General features: G+C 41.2%; 1 protein-coding gene across 1 annotated transcript in view; it reads left to right on the plus strand.

Moving 5' to 3' along the window:
* Nucleotides 1-24,590, plus strand: part of cfap161 (cilia and flagella associated protein 161) — a 68,106-nt gene that overhangs the window by 33,110 nt on the left and 10,406 nt on the right. The window contains exons 3-6 of the mRNA XM_048562963.2: nt 1,078-1,316; nt 2,743-2,824; nt 3,134-3,292; nt 23,513-23,586. Coding sequence (XP_048418920.1) covers nt 1,078-1,316; nt 2,743-2,824; nt 3,134-3,292; nt 23,513-23,586 — 554 coding nt within the window. The remainder of the gene's footprint in view (nt 1-1,077; nt 1,317-2,742; nt 2,825-3,133; nt 3,293-23,512; nt 23,587-24,590) is intronic.

Below are 24,590 nucleotides of genomic sequence, written 5' to 3' on the forward strand. Positions count from 1 at the left end.
ATGGAGAAAGGTCATTAAGGAAGCAGCTGAAGATGGTTGCAACTAGGACACTACCCTGAGGGACTCCTGCAGAGATGTCCTGAAGCTGAGATTACTGACCTCCAAAAACCACCACCATCTTCCTATGTACCAGATATGACTCCAAACATTGGAGAGTCTGCCCTTGATTCTAGTTTTGCCAGGGCTGTTTGATGCCACACTCAGTCAAATGCAGTCTTAATGTCAAGGGCTGTCACTCACATCTTACCTCAGGAATTAAGCCCTTTTGTCCATGTTTGAACCGAGGCTGTAATGAGGTCAGGAGCCGAGTGGCCCTGGCGGAACCCAAACTGGGCATCACTGAGCAGGTTATTGCTAAGCAGGTGCTGCTTGATAGCACTATTGATGACACTCACTTTATTGATGAGTGAGAGAAGATGGTTGGGGCAGTAATTGGCCGGGTTGGATTTGTCCTGATTTTTTGTGTACAGAACATACCTGGGCAATTTTCCACACTGTTGGATAGATGCTGGTTTTGTAACTGTACTAGAAGAACTTGGCTAGGGAAGTGGCAAATCCTGGACCACAAGTCTTCAGTACTATTAGGTTTCACATGCAAGATTATCTGAGAGTGATGTCATGGAAGACTGATTACTTATTCATTATGTCTCTTTGTGTGATAATTTTCTGGTTTATACAGCCTAAAAGTAAATGTATGCTGTAGTAAAATTTAAGGGGATAAGTGATTGCTAATTATATGATTAAATAAACTTGCTACAATCATTAAACCTTCACAATGAACAGTATTTCCCACCTATAGTATCAGTCTGCTTGTGATTTGCCTGTACTCTTGTACTTCGGTACTCTTGACAATAAACCAATCAATCAATTGAGCCATTACTTTCTAAATTACTACCTCAATCAGAGAATTAAAGGATTTGGCATGAATAAAATGACCCATGAAATTTATAATGTGATGAAAAGCTGAACTTCTGCAATTCATAGCATCATGTGGCATATAATTGTTACTTTAGATTTGTACTACATTAGACAATTTCGCTTAAAATGTAACAAATTGGTTTCTTCCAACTTATTTAGACCGAGCTTGCCAAAAGCAGTGATGGACATGTTCATTTTGGTGATGCAGTGTTACTTATTAATCCTGGTACTGAAACCAAACATGCAGCCAACATCCATCCACTTCGTCAGCCCATGGCATTGACTATGAATGTTGATCAAAGTAGATTCCTGTTAAGTACAAAGGTTGATTCACCGTGTGAAGTGAGTGCCAGCCTGGACTTAAGCCCCACGATTAGAAGTACTTTTGTTGTTACAAGGTAAGAAATTGGTTTTTAAGTTTGGCTTATGAGTGTTTCTTCTGAATTAATGTTTTTTGATATTAAAAATTACTGTTTTATTAGCGATCAATCTTTTCCCTTTCATTTACTTAATTTAAGAAATATAGGATACAATCAGTCCTAGTTTTTCTGTCAAGCAAACCAGTTTGAATCTAATACATTTTACCCAGACTTTTTTGTAAGCTTTAGAAGGCAAGTGGAGTTCAGTCTTTGACTATTACACAGATTGCAACTGTTCAAGAAGGTGGCTCACCAACTTCTCAAGGGCAATTAGACAATAAATGCTTGTCTACATGCCTTGAATGTACACCAAAAGAACTCCCTTTGATCAATATAGAGATTTTGTACATCAGTTACATCATTCCCATTACCGATCTTTGGACGGAATAATGCGAGTTGGAAGGGTGTAACATGACATAATGGAATCTGAGAATACCAGTATTTTGGAAACATGTTAGTTTCTCCCTCTTTGGTTCACTTTCTTTAGCTGATAGTGTATATAGTAAACAAGTTAATATTCTGTGTGTGACAGGACACATACTTTTCTTGGTTGCAGCAGTTATTGATGAACCTTAATGTGTGGCCGGTATCAATCAGTCCATTAAAAGTGCTTTATATATTTTTTTAAAATTAGAACATATTTATGGTGAATAAAATAGCAGAAACATTCTCAATTATATAATCAGGTAGCTTAGTTTGTAATAGCTTTAAAAAATCATCCTAAACTAATTAATAAAGAGCAGCAGTGATGAGAGCAGGGAGTCCAATGTCTCTCAGAAAACGGGCCAAAACAGAGAAGATCGAGCCCTTATAGGGAGGGTGAGCCCAGCATGGCTAACCACTTAAAACAGACTGTTTGTTTAACTTTTAACTTAGTTTCTTTATTTTTCAACTTGTACCTAGCTATCTTTATACCTAAAGATGGCGCTGGGAATGGCTGTGTTCATGTACTTTTGTACTTGACCATTTGTGACAGTAAAATCCACTGCTAATATGGAGTGTTTAAAATTGTTAAACATCCCACTGCCCTCTGCAGGAACAAAACTAGACAAAATCTGATATCATGTTACCTAATGAAATGGCAGGGGAGATGACCAAAAGCATGATTAAAGAAGGAACACCTTAAGGGAGGGAACAAAATGTAGACTGGCAGAATGATTTGGGGAGGGAAATGTAAAGTTTAGGGTCTTGGCATCTGAAGACATTAGCACTGAAGTGATTAAAATCTGAGATGCATCAGAGATACAGCAGAGTTTTGGTTGACCGTATGTTTACAGGCAATGATTTATATACCAGTCAGAAGTGTGCTGGAATACATAGGAATGTTATACTATAATTGACTTTTAAAAATATTTTGCACAATATCTACATTTTTCACACTCATGCTAATCATTTCTTTTGTTAGTATTGATGGCAGTTGTGTTGGTGAACCTCTCCGATATGGACAGAGCTTTGCCCTCAGAACACTGGAAGGGGTCGCTGGGCAGGTAGATGTAATTCATGATTTTATTGCTCAGGGGTGTGTGGGTTATAGGGGGATGGGGATGGGGCTGGGTGGGATGCTGCAAGGGGCGGTATGGACTTGTTGGGCCGAAGGTCCTGTTTCCACACTGTAGGGAATCTAATCTATTCTATCTAAATTTGTAGTAGATTTATGATCAGCTTCCAAAATATAATTGCATTGTTTTAACAATTTGATATATGCCTGTATGAATTAACAGAATCCAATATTGAATGTTAAAGTATTTATTCCCATGACCGTTGTCCTAATTTTAAAAAAAGTTTTACTTTTGCAGCTGTACCTGACGAGTGATACCAAGTTATTTGTGAAGTTTGCCAAAAAATCCCGAATGCAGCTCGTGAATTTAGTAGATGAGCTCTCATTCCTAAGTTGTTGGCAGGTCTTATACTTGGATCCACAGTTGCGCCTTGAATATGATGGATATCCAGTACAAGTAGGGACATTTTAAGATTACACTTATTACGGATTGTGCTTGTAACTAATCTTTATAGTTCTGTCTGACATTGTTAACAGTAAATATTTGCTATGATTTACATTTGCTTTTTAGATCCTATGATAATAAGTAACAGACTGTCAAAGACCTAATGATCTTCAACTGTTTCATCAATGATTTTCCCTCCTTTACAAGGACAGCAATGCAGATCTTTGCTGACGATTGAAATATTTGGTACCATTCATAGTTCTGCAAACACTGAAGCAGTTCAGGACCAACTGCAGTGGGATCTGGACAGTATTTAGTGTTGGGCTGATCATTGGCAAGTAATTTTGCATCATACAAGCACCAGATAATCATTGTATTCAACAGGAGAGAATCACTCTATCCGAATGCTCCCAGTGACTGTGTAGTCCAGAACCAGGTGTCACATTTTAAAGAAAGGACAGACCATTTAAGACTGAGATGAGCATAAACTTCTTTACATGCAGGATGGTGAGCCCGTGGAATTCTCTACCACAGAAAATGGTTTGGGCCAAAATATTGAATGTTTTCAAGGATGTAGTCTTCGGTCTAAAGGGGTCACAGAGTATGGGGAGAAAACAGGAATACGGTATTGAATTGGATGATCTGACATGATCATATTGAATGGCAGAGCAGGCTTAAAGGGCTGAATAGCCTACTCCTGCTTCTATTTTCTACATTTCTATCTCCATTCAACATTTGTTGAATCCCTCATTATCACAGCCCTGGGTGTTAGCACTGATTAGAAAGTGAACTAGACCAGCCATATAAATATTGTGGCAACAAGAGCAGTTCTGAGGCTGGGAATTCTGTGGCGAGTAACTCACCTCCTGTCTCCCTAAAGCCTGTCCACCATCTACAAAGCACAAATGAGGAGGTTAATGGATTCATTTGCCTGGATGACTGTTGTTCCAATGACATTGATAGAGTTTGACATCATCTAGGACAAAGCAACGTTGGCACCCCATCCACCACCTTAAGCAATCACCTGTGTCTTACTGACTCACAGTAGATGCAGTGTTTTTCATCTTCAAGTTGGACTGCAGCAACTCAAAATGTGGCGTCTTTGATGGCACCTTCCAAACCCTTGACCTCTATCATTTGAAAAGACCAAGGCAGTTGATGCATGGGAGCACCACCACTCCAAATTCCACTTCAGGCCACACAACTTCCCTATTTAGAATTATTTCATAATTTCTTTACCGTTGCTGGATCAGATTCCCTCCATTACAGCAGGGTGTCCCTTTCTTTAAATTCTTTCATGGGGTGTGAGTGCCAGTTTATTACCCATTGCTTATTGCCCTCTAACTGTGTACATTTATTCAGTCATTCAGACGACAGCTAAGAGTCAACCACATTGCTATCAGTCTGGAATCACATGTAGGCCAGACAAGGTGACGATGGCAGATTTCCTTCCCTAAAAATACACCATTGAAGCAGAAGCACAATTGGTGATAGTTATATCGTCACCATACCTCAACCAGCTTTCAATTCTGCATTTTTAAAATTAATTGAATTCAGATTCCATTGTCTGCCACAGTGGTATTTGAATCCATTTGTCTGCATTTCTGGTTTACGTGTCCAGTCACATTACCATTATGCCAACATCTCACCAAACTCATGTGAACTGTAGGACAGCATCAGAAGAACAGGAAAGCTGACGTTTCAGGTCGGGACCCTTCTTCTCCATCTTCATACTTTGTTATTTTTGACTCCAGCATCTGCAGTTCTTGTTATCTCATATGAACTGTAGTTGTTTGAGAAGAAGGCTTACCATCTTCTCAAGGCAATTTACAGATAGGCATTCATTTAAAAAAATATGCTAGACACTATAACATGAACATTATGGGGATATAATGGTAAGCCTTTAGAACCATGGAAAGGAACAATTGCAACAATGTTGACTTTATGTTAGTGTAACCTACAGATAATAAGAAGTACAAGTACAAGCTTGAATCTGTTTCTACGTTTAACGTGGTCCATGGCTACATTTTGACATTGCTTCACCATCCTATCCTCCTGAGTGTTCAAAATGCTATCTGTTTCAGTCTTGATCATACAAAATGACTGAGTGTCCTGAGTTGTCTAAGGTAGTGAATTCAAAAGATTCACAATTGAATAAAGACATCTCTCATATGCTCAGTCCTAAATAGCCAAGCCCTTATTCTGAGACCATCACCCCTAGTTCTAGACTGTCCATTGAAGAAAAGCTATCTGAAATACCTGTCTGTATCTACCATGCCTTGAAGAACTTTTGTGATTTAATGAGATAATTCTCACTCTTCTAAACACCAGAGAACATGGGCCTATTCCATCTCTCCTTATAGGATAGCTGTTTCATTCCAGGAATGAACATTTGTTGCACCCCATTTAAAGCAAGTATATGTTTTGCGAAGCATGGAGCACAAAAGTGTACCAAGTACTCCTGGTGTGGTTTCACTCAAGCCCTATACAATTGCAGCAAGGTATTCTTATTTTTCTACTTATAATTGCTTGTTGAACCTACACTTCAACTTTATGTAACTTTATGTACAGAAAACCTCAAATCCCTCTGAATACTGACTTGTCTCTCTTTCGTTTTTTGAAATTAATTTTCCATTTTCCTGACTTGAAGTGTATAACCCCATCATTCTTCACATTACATTGCAGATTCATTCCTGCTTAATCAGTCTATATCCTTTTGTATCTTCCTCAAAACCTACTTTCCTTCCTGGCTTTACATGGCCAGCAAACGTCAATATATTACATTTTCCCTTCTCGAATTAGTCATTGGTATACATCAGGGTTGTCCAAATTTTTCACATGCTGTGAGGGTGCACATTTCAATTTTTCCATCGCATGGAGCGCCAGGAGCAAATTTCAGAAAGATAAGATTTGTCACAACAGTAAGCATAAATTTCAGGCTGGGGCATGGAGTTGGGGAGAGGGACACAATTTCAAAACAATGTATTGATAATTTAAATGATTCATTAACAAAATCATGGCTAAACAGATGGTGTAGGAGGGCGGGTTTCAGATATCTGGACCATTGGGATCTCTTCTGGAGAAGGTGCGACCTGTACAAAAAGGAAAGGTTGCATCTAAACTGGAGGCACACACATATTCTGTCTGGGAGGTTTGCTGGTGTCACTTGAGAGGATTTAAACCTGCTTGGCAGGGGTGTGGGAACCAAAGCAAAGGTGAATTGACTGAAAGGGAACTAGAGAATAGGGCCAGTAAGATTCAGAGGAAGAGCAGGCAGGGTGTGTTGCTGATCAAAGCAGGCCTGGTGGACTGGAGTGCATCTGTTTCAATCCCAGAAGTGTAACAGGTAAGACAGGTGAACTTAGAGAGCTTGGATTAGTACTTGGAACTATGAAGTAATTGTTATTGCAGAGACTTGGTTAAGGGAGAGACAGGGTTGGGGGCTTAATGAAACAGGATACAGGTGTTTCAGGCGGGATAAAGGGGGATATAAAAAGGGTGGAGGTGTAGCACTAGTTTTTAAGGAGCATATCACAGCTGTACTGTGAGAGGACACTTCAGATGGCTCATACAGCGAGGCAATATGGGTAGAACGCAGGAACAGAAAGTGTGTAACCACAGTGCTTGGTGTTCCTCCCAACAGCCAGCAGGAGATAGAAGAACAGATATATAGGCATATTTTGGCAAGATGTAAAAGTAACAGGGTGTTGTTGTGGATGATTTTTACTTCTCATATATTGACTGGGACTCACTGAGCACTTGGGGCTTAAATAGGGCAGAGTTTGTAAGGAGCATCCAGGAGGGCTTCTTGAAAAAGTATGTAGACAGTCCAACAAGGAAAGCGACGCACTGGACCTAGTATTCGGGAATGTGTCTGGCCAGGAGGTCGATATCTCAGTAGGAGAGCAGGTTGGGAACAGTGATCACAATTCAGTAAGCTTTAAGATACTGATGGATAAAGATCAGTGTAGTTGTCAGGTGAAAGTGCTAAGTTGGGGGAAAGTTAAATACAACACATTAGGCAGGAACTGAAAAATGTAGATTGGAGGTAGATGTTTGAGGGCAAATCAACATCTGGTATGTGGGAGGCTTTCAAGTGTTAATTGTTAGGAACTCAGGACCAGCACATTCCTGTAAGAATAAAGGATAAGTATGGCAAGTTTAGGGAACCTTGGATAAAGAGAGATATTGTGAGCCTAGTCAAAAAGAAAAAGGAAGAATTTGCCAAGGCTAGGAGGCTGGGAATACATGAAGCAAGAGTGGAATACAAAGAAAGTCGAAAGAAACTTAAGCAAAGAATCAGGATGGCTAAAAGGGGTCATGAAAAGTCATTGGCCAACAGGATTAAGGAAAATCCCAAGGCTTTTTATATGTATATAAAGAGCAAGAGTGTAGCCAGGGAGAGAGTCAAGGACAGGGAAGGGAATTTGTGGAGGAACCAGAGGAAATGGGCGAGGTATTAAAAGAGTACTCTGCATCAGTATTCACCATAGAGAAGGACATGGTGCACGATGAGCCTGGGGAAGGGTGTGTAGATAGTTCAGGTCATGTTGAGATCAAAAGGGAGGAGATATTGGGGGTCTTGAAAAAGATTAAGGTAGACAAGTCCCCAGGGCCTGATGGGATATATCCCAAAATACTGAGTGAGGCAAGGGAGGTAATTGCTGAGGACTTGAGGGAAATATTTGTATCCTCACTAGCTACAGGGTAGGTTGCAGAGGATTGGAGAGCAGCAATGTTGTTCTTTTGTTTAAGCAGAGTGGCAAGCGCAGCTAATTACAGGCCAGTGAGGCTTATGTCAATGATAGGGTAATTACTGGAGACGATTCTTCGAAACAGGATTTACTCCCACTTGGAAATAAGTGGGCGTGTGAGTGAAAGGCAACATGGTTTTGTGAAGGGGAGGTTGTGTCTCACTAACTTGGTTGAGTTTTTTGAGGAAGTGACGAAGATGATCGATGCGGGTAGGGCGGTGGATGTTGTCTACATGGACTTCAGTAGGGCCTTTGAAAAGATCCCTCATGGCTGATACAGAAGGTAAAATCGCACGGGGTCAGAGGTGAACTTGCAAGATGGATAAAAAAACTGGCTCGCTCATAGAAGACAGAGGGTAGCAGTTGGAAGGATGTGTTTTTGAATGGACGGCTGTGACTAGTGGCGTTTCTCAGGGACCAGTGTGGGACCGTTGCTATTTGTAATATATGTAAATGATTTGGAGGAAAATATAAGTGGCTTGATTACTACGTTTGCAAATTTCACAAATGGTGGAACTGCAGAAAGCAATGAGGACCATCAGAGGATGCAGTAAGATATAGATTGGTCATGACTTTGGCAGAGATGGCAGATGGAGTTGAATCCAGAAAAATGTGAGGTCTAATCCAGATGGAAAATATACAGTAACTGGCAGAACCCTGAAGAGTACTGACAAGCAGAGGAGTCTGGATGTACAGCAACACATGTCACTGAAAATGACAACACAGGTGGAGAAGATAATCAACAAGGCATACGGCATGCTTGCCTTCATTGGCCGGGGCACTGAGTTTAAAAATTGACATGAAATGTTGCAATTTCATAGAACCTTAGTTAGGCCGCATTTGGAATATTGCGTTCAATTCTGGTCACCACACTACCAGAGGGATGTGGTGGCTTTGGAGAGGGTTTAGAAAAGATTTACCAAGATGTTGCCTGGTCTGGAGGGCATTAGCTATGAGAAGATGTTAGACAAACCTGGGTTGTTCTCACTGGAACAGCAGAGGTTGAGGGATGACCTGGTAGAGGTCTACAAGATCATGAAAAGCATGGACAGAGTGGACAGTCAGAAGCTTTTTCACAGGGTGGAAGAGTTACTTACTAGGGGCGCGGGTTTAAGGTGTGAGGGGCAAGTTTTTTTTCACAGAGGGTGGTGGGTGCCTGGAACTCGCTCCCGGGGGAGGTAGTGGATGCAGATACTACAGTGGCTTTTAAAGGGCGTCTTGACAAATGCAGGAATAGGATGGGAATAGAGGGGTATGGCTCCTGGAAGGGTAGGGGGTGTTAGTTGTGACGGGCAGCATGTCAGTGCAGGCTTGGAGGGCCAGAGGGCCTGTTCCTGTACTTATGTTCTTTGTTCTTTAAAAAGTATCATTCAAATATGGCAAGCAGCAGAGTTTAGTAGTGTAAGCCTTTTCAACTCTTATTGGTTAAGAAGCAGAGCTAAAGAGGGAAAAAAGTGACCTAAAGTCATGGAGTCATACAGATTGGAACAGATCCTTTGTTCCAACTTGTCCGTGTCGACCAGGTATTCGAAACTGATCTAGTCCTATTTGCCACATTGGCCCATATCCCTCTAAACCCTTCCTATTCATGTGCCCATTTAAATGCCTTTTAAATTTTGTACCCGGGAAAACACCTTTTCTATCTACCCAATCCATGCCCTCATGATTTTATAAACCACTATAAGGCCATCCTCAGCGTCTGATACTCCAGGGAAAAAAAGCCCTAGCCTTTTCAGCCTCTCCTGATGGCTCAAACCCTCTAATCCCAGTAACATCCTTGTAAATTTTTTCTGAAACCTTTCAAGTTGAACAACATCCTTCCTTTAGCAAGGAGACCAGAATTCAACACAATATTCCAAAAGTGGCCTAACCATTGTCCTGCACAGTCACAACATGACATCCCAACTCCAATACTCAATGCACAAACCAATGAAGCAAGTACATCAAGCGCCTTCCTTCTTCACCACTCTGTCTGCCTGCAACTCCACCTTCAAGGAACTTCGCACCTGCAACCCTAGGTCCCTTGTTCGGCAACACTCCCAGAGTCCTATCATTAACTGTGTAAGCCATGCCCTCATTTGCCTTACAAAATTGCAACACCTCACATTTATCTAAATTAAACTCCATCTGCTACTCCTCAGCCCATCGGCCCATCTGTACACTGAGATAATCTTCTTCACTATTGACTAGATCACCAATTTTGGTGTCATCTGCAAACTTATTAAATATTAGATGAGACAGTGCAGCAACTTGCAAAGTCTTGAGTTACATTTACATACATCTTGCACAATGGCCTCCCAGACCACTCAGGAGCTCTTGAAAGACTGCCTGTGGAGCAAGCCTAATCTAAGTTGTACATCGCTTAAATGGAAACACTGAGCGTTTGACACTCTCTTAGTTACAGGCAGCCATCCCCAAAATAACCCATTTATTCATACTCTCTATTTACTGCAATCTTTAAGTCACACTAATGTATTGAGTAACAACTGCTCCTTGTTTTTATCACATCTTCAAATAACTCCACATCTTTTTGTGTTTCACATTGTTGTGTACTTAGAACTATCAATACTGCACAAATATATTCATGATTTAAGGTATAACTCAGCTATATATCTGAGATGTTGCTGTGTGGCATTACCCAGATAAAAATAGAAAGCTAAGCTCATCCTATGGATCTACCCATTAATCCACGTTCAGTGTTCTTTACTGTTAAATGTTGCTGTTGTTATAAATAATGTTTTAACATACTGTTTGAGGACGAGTAGTTTATTTGGCATCTATAGGAGGAAGCACTTTTACCAATAGATCATGTGAAATAAGGAATGTCATGCCAGATAGACTTGTCATCATCCTGAGTGCAAAAACAGCTTGTTTGAAGTCAGAAAGTTAAGGTTTTAGAGTAAGATAGCTTTAAGTGAGGGAATTGGAGCAATCATTGGCGTCTGATGGTTCTGTCTTTCAGATTCTGCTGATTGAAAACTCATGACTATTTTCTGAGCTATTTTCAAACATTAAAAACCACACTGGCATTGAGCAACACTCAAATGTGTATGTTTTTAATGCAAAACATGGAGCTGAGGAGTTTCTTGAACATATTTACAGCTGCAGAAATATTGTGCCATATTGAGTGTCAAAATCTAGACATTTGAAAGGCAGTTACCTGTGGCTTGGCAGAGAACTTTCTCCATGAGTCAATGCAGAAGAAAGCTGTATTGAAAGAGGGTAGTTGCATCTTGGGTAGTAGATATATAATTAACTGATAGAAGTATTCACAAGTGACCATGATTGCAGGGTAGAGATGTCATGGATGCTGGCAAAGTTAGGTGCGTGGTCATGAATATTGATGAGAGCTTATTGGGAAGAAGAGGAGTCCCTGAAAGAGTCATGTTTGACTTGAAATGCTAACTCTCTCCACAGAAGCTACTGTACCTGCTGAGTTTCTACAGCACTTTATACTTTTCTTTGTTATATGAAAGTAAATTATTTAGAAGGTTTGGTTATGGTGTAGAATTCAGAGCGAGTCGTGGGAGCCAGAGTAATTTCTGTCTTAGATGCCAAAAGTGATGCAAATAAAGGTAGCACTGCTGCCTCACAGCACCAGGGACCTGGGTTTGATTCCACCCTTGAACAACTGTCTGTGTGGAGTTTGCACATTCTCCCTGTGTCTGTGTGGGTTTCCTCCAGGTGCTTTGGTTTCCTTTGCTGCACATTCCAAAGATGTGCAGGTTAGGTGGATTGGCTATGCTAAATTGCCCATAGTGTCCAGGGATGTGTCGATTAGGTGGGTTATTAGGGGATGGCCTGGGTGGGATGCTGTGAGGGTCGGTGTGGACTTGTTGAACCGAGGGACCATTTGCACACTGTAGGGATTCTAACAATAGTGTGAACAATCGCATATAAATTGAGCTAAGTTTAGCACCCTGGGATAGGCAGGTAGAGCTGTTATCCTCTTTGACCATGATCTTGCTGTATTGCCTTCCTTTGTACTCCTCAACTACTTCGCAACCTCCAGCATAGTCAAGCAAAATCTATATTATTACAAATGCAGGGCTTTCATAAGTATTACAGAATCCTGACAGTGTGGAATCCTGGACATTGTGTCCAGCGAGTCTACATTGACCCTCCGAACACCATCCCACTCAGACCCATGTCCTCAGCCCTAAAGCCCTGCGTTTCCAATGGCTAATCCACCCTAGCCTGCACATCTTTGGACTGTGGGAGGAAACCAGACCACCTGGTCGAAACTCATGCGTAAGCTAGTTATGATTTGAATAATTGGGAGAAATTAATAGGGTTATGTGACTTATTCTGAATTCTGCTGATGGAAATCCAAGGAATTTGTTGGTTACAGTTTTAAAGTGGGGGGAGCAGGGAAGCAGAGAGGTGTGTAACTTGTTATACTGGTAGGCAATGGCAGAAGCATCTCTGCTGACGATAGATACATATAAACAAGTAACAAGAGTAGGCCACTCTGCATTTCTAGCCTGCTGTACCATTTAGTAAGGTCATGGCTGATCTGATTTTAACCTCAACTCTACATTCCTGCGTTTCCGATAATTTTCATCATCTTGGTAATCAAAGATTAAAACACATATTTAAAGATTCTGTATCCATTGCATATGAAGAAGGCAATTCCAAAGACTCTCAGTCCTCTGAGAGAAAAAAAACTCATGTTTTAAATGAGTGACACCTTGTTTTTAAACAATGACCCCTAGTTCTAGATTCTACTGCAAAAGGAAATATCCTTTCAACAGTTGAATCCCCTCAGGATCTTGTATGCTTCAATTATGTCATCTCTGAATTTTCTAAACTCCGAAGGCCTCACCAGTCCAGTCACTTCTCATAAAGCAATCTGTTCATTTCAGGTATAAGTCAAATAAACATTCTGTGTTGCCACCCAAGTGGATAAGGTTGTTAAGAAAGCATATGGTGTTTTGGCTTTCATTAACAGGGGGATCGAGTTTAAGAGCCGCGAGGTTATGCTGCAGCTCTACAAAACCATGGTGAGGCCACACTTGGAATATTGTGTCCAATTCTGGTCGCCCTATTATAGGAAAGATGTGGAGGCTTTGGAGAGGGTACAAAGGGGGTTTACCAGGATGCTGCCTGGACTGGAGGGCTTGTCTTACGAGGAGAGGTTGACTGAGCTCGGACTTTTCTCTCTGGAGAGAAGGAGGAAGAGAGGTGACCTGATCGAGGTGTACGAGGTAATGAGAGGCATGGACAGAGTCGATAGCCAGAGACTTTTCCCCAGGGCAGGATTGACTGCCACGAGGGGTCATAGTTTTAAGGTGTTAGGAGGAAGGTATATAGGAGACGTCAGAGGGAGGTTCTTCACCCAGAGAGTTGTGAGTGCATGGAATAGTTTACAAGTGGTAGTCGTGGAAGCAGAGTCATTAGTGACATTTAAGCGACTGCTGGACATGCACATGGACAGCAGTGAATTGAGGGGAATGTAGGTTAGGTTATTTTATTTTTGGATTAGGATTATTCCACGGCAAAACATCGTGGGCCGAAGGGCCTGTACTGTGCTGTACTTTTCAATGTTCTACGTTCTATGCTTCCCATGCATTTTTCATCCTTCAATAAGTATGGTGACCTGTAATGTTCCAGATGCAATGCCCTGTATAGCTGCAGGATAACCTTCTAACCTTTTATATTCAATTGGAGTTAGCAAGAACTGCAGATGCTGGAGTCAGAGACAACACAGTGTGGAGCTGGAGGACTCAGCAGGACAGGCAGCATCAGAGGAGCAGAATGTTGACTATATATTTCCCAGTTCTCTGCTCCCTCCCTATTTCTGAAGAAGGGTCCCGAGTCCCACCCATATCACTGACCAATACCCACCACTCCCTACCTGCACTCACTTATCACCATTCCACCTTCCGTTCCCCAGCCCCACCCCTCTTCTCTCTATTTATTTCCCAGCTCCTTTCCCCCTCCCCATTTCTGAAGAAGGGTCCTGACCTGAAATGTCAACTTTATATTCAATTTCCTTTGCAATAAAAGTTAACATTTTATTAGTTGATGTGGTTGCCAACTCACCTTCTACAGTTATGCACTGGGACACCCAGATCTTTCTGCAGCTCAGAGCACTGCAACATCTCACCATTGAGATAGTATTCTTTTTAAAATCATTTCTGCCAAAATGGACAATTTCACTTTCCTATGTTGTACTGCCAGATCTTTGTCCACTCACTTAATCTATCAATACCCCTTTGTAGACTCCTTAAGCACTTTTCATAGCTCATTTTCCTACCCATCTTTGTGTTGCCACAGATAGACTAAGTTCAAGGAAAGCCTTAATAATATCGGGTTTTCTACATGGTTATGCTTTAAATTGCTAATATATTTCCAAGATTAATAGGGTTGGTATCTAACAAAAGGATTGCTGAAGGCAGAGCGGGGAACGTGATCTATATGGGCTTCAGTAAGGCATTCAGCAAGGTGCCTCATAGTAGACTGGTTAACAACATTAGATTGGGATACAGGGAGAACTAGCCATTTGGATACAGAACTTGTTTGAAGATAGAAGACAGAGAGTGATGGTGAAGGATTGCTTTTCAGACTGGAGGCCTGCGACCAACTGTGTGCCACAAGGATTGATGCTGAGTCTACTGCTTTTCATCATTTTATATAAATGATTTGGATGTGAACATCGGAGGTATGGTTTGAAATTTTGCAGATGTCGCCAAAATTGGCGGTGTAGTGGACAGCGAAAGAGGTTACCTTAGAGTACAGCGGGACCTTGATCAGATGGGCCAATAAGCCAATGAGTGGCAGATGGAGTTTAATTTAGAAAAATGTGAGGTGCTGCGGTTTGGAAAGGCGAAACAGGGCAAGAGTTTTGCAATGAATGGTAAAGCCCTGGGGAGTGTTGCTGAACAAAGACACCTTGGAGGGCAGGTTCGTAGTAGTCACAGTTAGATAGGATAGTGAAAAAGGCATTTGGTATGCTTGCCTTTATTGGTCAGTGCATTGAGCATAGGAGTTGGGAGGTCATGTTGCAACTGCACAGGACATTGGTTAGGACACTTCTGGAATACTGCGTTCAATTCGGGTTGCCCTGCTATAGGAAAGACGTTATGAAATTTGAAAGGATTGAGAAAAGATTTATAAAAATGTTGCCAGTTTGGAGTGTTTGAACCATAGGGAGAGGTTGAATGGGCTGAGGCTATTTTCCTTGGCTGAGGGGTTTATAAAATCATGAGGGGCATGGATAGGGTGAAAAGTCAAGGTCTTTTCCACAGGATAGGGAGTCCAAACCTAGAGGCACAGGTTTAAGGTGAGAGGGGAAAGATTTAAAAGGGATCTAAGGGGTAATGTTTTCACACTGAGGGTGGTGCGTGTATGGAATGAGCTGCCAGAGGAAGTGGTGGAGGCTTGTACAAACACAACATTTAAAAGACATGCGGATGGGTGCATGAATAGGAAGGGTTTAGAGGGATAAGGGTCAGCTGCTGGTAAATGGGGCCAGATTAATTTAGGATACCTGGTCAGCATGGACAAGTTAGACCACAGTAATATGACTCTAATAGTTAATCTATATTCTTGGATACAAAGTCGTGTGATGCACAATGCCATGGAGATGGCTTTGAGAGGAGCAGTGTCCTTCAGAAACCATTGAAGAATTAGATTGCAGACTTTTCTAAAGTATCACTGAGTGTCACAGACAAGTTAATCTGCCAGGCTTTGGGAATGTGAGAACATATAGAGGCCAGGGTTTTCTGTGGTTCACCACACAGTAATGCGGGAAAGAAGTCCTACTTATGTTGAAAAGCTCTTGCGCCAGACTGAAAACCTTCATTCAAAACCCTCAATGAGGTTAAAGTTATGAAATTAAAGTTAACAGGCTGGGATCAGAAAAGAGTGGAATTATGCCTTCAGAAGCTAAGAATTGCTTTGGCCTTGGATCAGGAAATTCGAATGACTACTTAAGTGATAGTGTAAAGAATAGGTGTGAAGTTCACTTCAGCTCTTATGAAGAGTTATCTAGACTCGAAACATTAGCTTATCTCTTTATGGGTGCCACCTGACTCGTTGTGATCTCCAGCGATTTTTGTTTTCAAGCAGGTTCTTTAACTGTGTGAAAAGGAAAAGCAGAATATCTTGTTCTGTAGTTTATGGGAGCCATCCACAAAAATAGTATTTTGTCAGTTATTCTTTTAGCCTAAGATAACAAAGTGTGGAGCTGGATGAACACAGCAGGCCAAGCAACATCTCAGGAGCACAAAAGCTGATGTTTCGGGCCTAGACCCTTCAACAGAGCAGACTTTAGTCTGTTGTTTGCAGAAAAACTTACTGGCCTCAATAGGGATTGTAAGTTCAATATTGCTGCTAAATTATACAGCTTAGTAGGGCACCCCTTACTTAGTTACCTTCTTCCTTTTCTGATCATATCTTGGACAATGGCTCCACTTCAGCACTCTTATAACAGTACCTTGTGAAGTTTCCTGAAGCTACCTCCTCTCTCTTGTCTTCGTAATAACTTGATCTATGTAATGACAGCCTTTGATATTAAGGCTGCATTTACTGAGTGTGGCATCAAGGAGCCCTAGCAAAATCAATGGGTATTGGACAAACTCTCCGGCCGTTGGTGCCATTCCTGACACATTGGAAAATGGCCGTTGTTGTTGGAGGTCAATCATCTCAGCTCCAGGACATCTCTGCTGGAGTTTCTCAGGGTAATGCCCTCAGCCCAGCCATCTTCAGCTGTTTCATCTATGACCTTCCCTCAATCATAAGGTTAGAAGTGGGGATGTTCGCTGATGATTGCACAATGTTCAGCGCCATTTGTGACTCCTCAGACACTGCAGCAATCCATGTTCACATGCAACAAGATCTGGACAATATCCAGGCTTTGGCTGTTAACTGGCAAGTGACATTCGTACCACACAAATGCCAGGCTATGACCATCACCAATAAGACATAATCTGCCACCACCCTTTGACATTCAATGGTGTTACCAGTACTGATTTCCCCACTATCAACATCCTGGGTTATCAATGACCAGAAACTCAACTGGATTCACCACATAAACACAGTGACTACAAGAGCAGGCTAGAAGCTAGGAATACTGCAGTGAGTATCTCAAAGCCTGTCCACCATCTACAAGTCAGGAGTGTGGTGGAATCCTGCCCACTTGGCTGGCTGATTGCAGCCTCAACAACACTCAAGAAGATTGACCCCGTCCAGAACAAAGCAGCCTGCTTGATTGGCATTACATCCAATCCCTCCACCGCCAACACTCAAGTATGTATTATATACAAGATGCATTGCAGAAATTCACCAAAGATCCTCAGACAGCACCTTCCCAACCCACGACCAGCTCCATCTAGAAGAACAAGAGCAGCAGACATTTGGGAACACCACCACCTCTAAATTTCCCTCCAAGCCATCACCATCCTGATTTGGAAATATATCGCCATTCCTTCACTGTTGCTGGTCATATCCTGTAATTCCCTCCCTAAGGGCATTATGGGTCAACCTACAGCAGGTAGACTGTATCAGTTCAAGAAGGTAGCTTACCACCACCTTCAAAAGGGCAACTAGGAATGGGTAATAAATGCTGGCCAGCTAGCGACACCCACGTCACACAAATGAATAGAAAAAAAATGTACACAGCTTCTTCTTCGCCTCCAGCAACCCTATCCTGCTCCTGTATCATTTAATGGTACCCAGTATGGATTTTTAGTTGAGCTATAATATTTTTTCTGTCATTAATTAGGAAAATTAGTACTGTTATCTCTTTTCCTTGGTGCAAGTAATGTACTCTGATATGGTATATGATATAGGGGTTCCAAAGAAGAGCCATATTAGACTCAAAATATTAACCTTGTTTCCCTCTCCACAGATGCTACCAGACCTACTGAATTTCTTTAGCATTTATCGTTTTTATTTCAGATCTCCAGTATTGACAATATTGTGCTTTCATATTACTGTCTCATTCATCATTCATTGCACTATTTTTGACCCTGGACTAAATTTCTGAACTCAGATTCCCTCCACTGTAACCATGTCCTTTTAACTTTTTGATCTGTAACATTGTCCATCCTTGCCCTGACCTGAACCCATCTGCTACCAAGGTGTTATTTCATCCTCTTGTCTCCACTGTGCTTAGTTACCCCAGTACTCCCATTCTCTAGAAGTTAGCTCTGAATTCTCTCTCCCATCTTGTCCAGCTCAGATTGAACTACTAATTGAATTCTTGAGATCCACAATGCTAATTCTAGCACTTCATTTTCATCTCTGTAACGGTGCCCCCCTCATGACGCCGGTCATGAAACAGGCCCTTCTTCAGGCGAAGATAGATTGAGACTGAAAGGGCTCTTGGCCACTAATCTCTGGCCATTTCTGTCAGGAGAAGCAAATTGGATTTAAATTAAAGATGGATGGTGGGGATTGGGCAAATGGCAGTGGAAAGAAAGGGATGTGAGCTTACAGGTAGATCAAAAGGGCAACAGGTAAAAATAGTGCTGGATGTGGGGAGATCATAGCAGGCAATGTCTAATGGGGAGAATTTATTTATTTATTTTCCCGGGTGTGTGTATTGCTGGTAAAATCGTGGTGGATTATGTGGAGGAGGGCTGGTTACAGACAGCTCCCCTGCTGGATTTACCATGCGATCATACCTTCCAACCCATTAAATCCAATCCAACATCACAGCAAAGGATAGCGACTGACAATACAATGTTTCCAAATATATTAAAATAACACATGATAATCCAGTCATGGTCACTTAAAGTCATTTATTTACCTAAAAATCTTTTGACTTATCCAATAGTTTAAATTCAACATTACAAATAGTACTGTAAAGTACTAATACTTAAGATGATTAAATTGCATGTACTAATTGGGATTGAACCAATATGACTTTGAAGTGCTAATCTATCATTGGAGATGTTTACCTCAGCGATGGGAAAACTTCTAGAGATGATAATTTGGGACAAAATCAATTGTGACTTGGCAAACATGGATTAATTAAGGAAATCCAGGATGAATTTGTTGAGGGCAAGTCATGTTTAACTAAATTTTTTGAATACTTAGATGAGGTATCAAAAAGGGTTGATGAGGGTAATGCAGTTGATGTGGTGAACTGCCAAATTAATTTGATCATGTGCTACACAATAGATCTATAAGCATGAGATACAGGCTACTAGACTAGGTGGGATACTGAGATACAGGCTACTAGACTAGGTGGGATTGAGGTTCACAAGGAAGATGTATTAGAAATTCTTCAGAGGGTGAAGATAGATAAGTCCCCTGGGCCGGATGGGATTTGTCCTCAGATCCTCTGGGAAGCCAGGGAGGAGATTGCCGAGCCTTTGGCATTGATCTTTAACTCGTCATTGTCGACAGGAATAGTGCCAGATGACTGGAGGATAGCAAATGTGGTTCCCTTGTTCAAGAAGGGGAGTAGAGACAACCCTGGTAATTATAGACCAGTGAGCCTTACCTCACTTGTTGGTAAAGTGTTGGAAAAGGTTATAAGGGATAGGATTTATAATCATCTAGAAAAGAATAAATTGATTAGGGATAGTCAGCACGGTTTTGTGAAGGGAAGGTCGTGCCTCACAAACCTTATTGAGTTCTTCGAGAAGGTGACCAAACAGGTAGATGAGAGTAACTGGTTGATGTGGTGTATATGGATTTCAGCAAAGCGTTTGATAAGGTTCCCCACAATAGGCTATTGTACAAAATGCGGAGGAATGGAATTGTGGGAGATATAGCAGTTTGGATTGGAAATTGGCTTGCTGAAAGAAGACAGAGGGTGGTAGTTGATGGGAAATGTTCATCCTGGAGACCAGCTACTAGTGGTGTACCGCAAGGGTCGGTGTTGGGTCTACTGCTGTTTGTCATTTTTATAAATGACCTGGATGAGGGCGTAGAAGGATGGGTTAGTAAATTTGCAGAAGACACTAAGGTCGGTGGAGTTGTGGATAGTGATGAAGGATGCTGTAGGTTGCAGAGAGACACAGATAAGCTGCAGAGCTGGGCTGAGAGGTGGCAAATGGAGTTTTAGGCAGACAAGTGTGAGGTGATGCACTTTGGTAGGAGTAACCAGAAGGCAAAGTACAGGGCTAATGGTAAGATTCTTACGAGTGTAGATGAGCAGAGAGATCTCGGTGTCCATGTACACAGATCCTTGAAAGTTGCCACCCAGGTTGACAGGGCTGTTAAGAAGGCATACAGTGTTTTAGCTTTTATTAATAGAGGGATCGAGTTCCGGAACCAAGAGGTTATGGTGAAGCTGTACAAAACTCTGGTGTGGCTGCACTTGGAGTATTGTGTACAGTTCTGGTCACCACATTATAAGAAGGATGTGGAAGCTTTGGAAAGGGTGCAGAGGAGATTTACTAGGATGTTGCCTGGTATGGAGGGAAGGTCTTATGAGGAAAGGCTGAGCGACTTGAGGCTGTTTTCATTAGAGAGAAGAAGGTTGAGAGGTGACTTAATTGAAACATATAAAATAATCAGAGGGTTAGATAGGGTGGATAGGGAGAGCCTTTTTCCTAGGATGGTGACGGCGAGCATGAGGGGGCATAGCTTTAAATTGAGGGGTGAAAGATATAGGACAGATATCAGAGGAAGTTTCTTTACTCAGAGAGTAGTAAGGGAATGGAACACTTTGCCTGCAACGGTAGTAGATTCGCCAACTTTAGGTACATTTAAGTCGTCATTGGATAAGCATATGGACATACATGGAATAATGTAGGTTAGATGGGCTTGAGATCGGTATGACAGGTCGGCACAACATCGAGGGCCGAAGGGCCTGTACTGTGCTGTAATGTTCTATGTTCTATGTTCAAAGTTACAGCTTGTGAAATAAAAGAGAGTAGTAACATGGACACAAATTCGTATGTAGTTATTGGGTGTTTTACAGGCTGTAGGAGGAGTTCCCCAAGAACTGGGGTTAGAACTCCTTTTCCTGTTATTGATTAATGACACAGACTCTGGTGTGCAGGCCTCTATATCAAAATTTGTAAAGATGCAAGGAAAGTTTGAGAGAATAATTAATAAGGCATATGACATCCCACTTTATCAATTGGGGCTTGGAGTACAAAAACAAGAAAAATATAATAAGAACTGCCGATGCTGGAGTCAGAGATAACAGTGTGGAACTGGATGAGCACAGCAGGCGAGGCAGCATCAGAGGAGCAGGAAAGCTGATGTTTTGGGTCAGGACCCTTCTTTAGAATTTTGATGCTTTCAAAAGGAAATTGCATCATTGTCTGGAAAGGAAAGCTTTGCAGGCCTATGGGGTAAAGGCAGTGTAGAGGCACTAGATAACCATTATAGCATAAGATGTAGCAGCAGAAGTTGGCCATTCTGCCCATTGAGTCCAGCCTACAATTCAATGAGATTATGGATGATTTGATAGCCCTCAACTCCACTTTCCTGCCTTTTCCTTACAATCAATGACTCCCTCACTGATTAAAATCTGCCTATCTTGGCTTTGGATATACTTAATGACAGTGAGGTCCACAGATTCACGTCCTTGATAATAGACTGCAAAATTTAGAGTCATAGAGTCACAGAGGTGTGCAGCACAGAAACAGATCCTTTCGTCCAACTTGTCCATGCCAACCAGATATCCTGTATAAATCTAGCCCCATTTCCCAGCATTTGGCTCCTATCCTTCTAAACCCTTCCTACTCATATACCCATCCAGATGCCTTTAAATGTTGTAATCAAACCACCCTCCACCACTTCCTCTGGCAGCTCTTGCCATCACATACCATCCTCTGCGTGAAAATGTTGTCCCTTAGGTCCCTTTTATATCTTTCCGTTCTCACCTTAAACCTGTGCCCCCCAGTTTTGGAATCTCTCGCCTTGGGGAAAAGAGCTTGTCTATTTACTGTATTCATGTCCCTCATGATTTTATAAACCTCTAGAGGGTCACTTCCCAGCCTCTGATGTTCCAGGGAAAATAACCCCAGCTTATTTAGCCTCTCCCTATTGCTCAAATCCTCAAAGCCTGGCAACATCCTTATATTGTTTCTGAACCGTTTTATGTTTGACAATATCCTTCCTATAGTGGGGAGACCAGAATTACACACATTATTCCAAAAAATGGCCTAACCACTGACGTGTAGAGCCGCAATATGATCTCCCAAATCCTATACTCAATGCACTGACCAATAAAGGCAAGCATACCAAATACCACCTTCACTGCCCTGTCTACCTGTGACTCTACTTTCAAGGAACTATGAACCTGCACTCCTAGGTCTCTTTATTCGGTAACACTCCCCAGGACCTTAGTATAAGTCCTGCCCTGATTTGCCTGTCCAAAATGCAGCACCTCACTGCAGCATTTCCCCAATAACAGATGTTAAGCTAACTTACTAATAGTTACCTGTTTTTCGCCTTTTTCCCTTTTTAAATAAAGACATTTTAAAATTAAAAACATTGGCAGTTTTTGAATCTTCTGGGATGAATTGTTCCTCAGAGGGCAATGGATACGATGGGTAGAATAGCCACCTTCTATCCTCTAACTATTTCTATGTTAAGAAAGAATTGATTAAAACCCCTTGTTTAAAAGAATTAAAAAATAGCATATTATCAAATAAATTCACTACAGTTACTCAGATTCAAGCTCCCAGTCTATACTAACAATTGCCTTTCCGAGCTCATTGTTATGAGCAATGATGTCCGTGCCATAATATCTTCCCAACAAAATACAATGGGAGCTATCTTATCTACTAGCCAACATTGTAGTATACCTTAAATAAATTAAATTTATTATTTTATATCGAATTATGTTTCAGAGAAATGGGTCATTAAGCCTGCCTTGCACATGTCAGTGTTTAGACTCCATGCATGCCGCCTCTCCCCTATTTTATTTAATCCAATCAGTATATTGTTCTGTTCACTGTTCCCACATCTGTTTAAATACCTTTTTCATCGCCTGTGCTTTGTGGCATTTTGTCCCACATTCTAATCATTCCAACTTCCCTCCTGGATTTATTAGTGACTAATTTTATCATTTCAGGCCCAGACAAGTGGAAACATCTTTTCTACCCCTACCCTATGAACACTTCCATTATTCTTAAAGATCTTATTCCCATTTTTCGCAAATAGGGCGTGACTTGTTCAGCGTTTCCTGAGAAAAATAATCTCTCTGTTTAGATATCATCATTGCAAGTCTTTTTCGCACTTCTTCAAGGCCTCCATATCATACTTATAATAAACAAACTAGACTGGTGCACAGTCTTGCAAGTGGGACTAGCTGAATTACTCAGGCTGAGAACTGGCACAGCGTTGCCAGTCCGAATGGTTTCCTTCCACCATAATAAATAGTTTTGTTAGCCTTCTATTCTAAAATTCTAAGTGTTTTCCACCTGAGCCTCTGCATTAATTTTATACAACCTTTCTGCTTTTCAACTCTATGTCTCCAGAATTAAACCAATAAACCAATTTGTTTGCTTTTGTAACAGCTTTATTAAGATGTATGATGTCATTATTTTTGATTTGCCAGGCAAATGTAAAAGTACTTATCAACCATGTCCGTACGAACCAGGCTTTAGCAGCTCTTCAGAAGTTCTCTTTCTGGTAAGTATTCTTTACCAAAAGACCAACTGATGTATAATAAATAATTTGTGAGATTTCCATTATAACATAATTTGTGTTAACTGGCAGCACCAATAACGAAGTGGGAAAAGGAGCAAGCCACTTAGCCCCTCAAGGTCGCCTGGAATTCAATTAGATAATCAATGACCTACGCAGTAACTCCATCTACCCACGTTGATTTCATAACCATCAATAATCATACTGAACATAAATTTATCACTCTTCACTTTCAATTTGTTATGATTTTCACGGAGATGATCAACCAAAAGGGCCATATTCTTCAATCAATCCCCAGGAAAAGCAAGATTTCATTTTTTACATTTTATTTAAGAATCAAATAGAAATTAACATGAACTAGAAATGATTTAACAGGAAAATTGGATTAAATATAAGGTATAAATTACCCAGTAAATAGCAAATACTACAGAGGTACTTTGCTCAGATTAATTAGACAGCCCTCTAAGCAGACATGGTACCAGTTTCAGTCACCAAGTCCTAAAAAACTCTGAACTCCCTCAGTTAGAATTCTAGCTCCTTTTCTTTGAGGTTTTGCCACTGATTCTCATCTAACAACAGCTTCAACCAACTAGAGTTCCATCAGCAAAATAGTATACTTCTGTAAAACCTCCTCAATTTCATGCTTAAAACTCAGAAACTACTGTGGATCCACCATAATCACCATATCGCTAAACCTTCAGTAATAACTCTCAGTAGTGGCTTGTTCTGGGCAATCAGCTCGCTTGAAATATCTCAAACAGTGTGCTAACCTTATATTTCCTCTATTTAAGCTTGTAGATTTATATCCACCATTTCCCAGTTATGCTGCATCCTCTTCAATATTGACCATTACTTGGCCTCATGGGCCACTTATCTTGCTGGCCATGGTTAAGGTAGTTGTATAGTTTTAGTTAGCATTAAGGACTGTGGGTCGTGAAGTTTAGAAGGATAAAAGGGGATCTCATTGAAACTTATGAATACTGTGAGGC

The sequence above is a fragment of the Stegostoma tigrinum genome, chromosome 33, assembly GCF_030684315.1.
Source record: "Stegostoma tigrinum isolate sSteTig4 chromosome 33, sSteTig4.hap1, whole genome shotgun sequence".
Classification (NCBI taxonomy): Eukaryota; Metazoa; Chordata; class Chondrichthyes; order Orectolobiformes; family Stegostomatidae; genus Stegostoma; species Stegostoma tigrinum.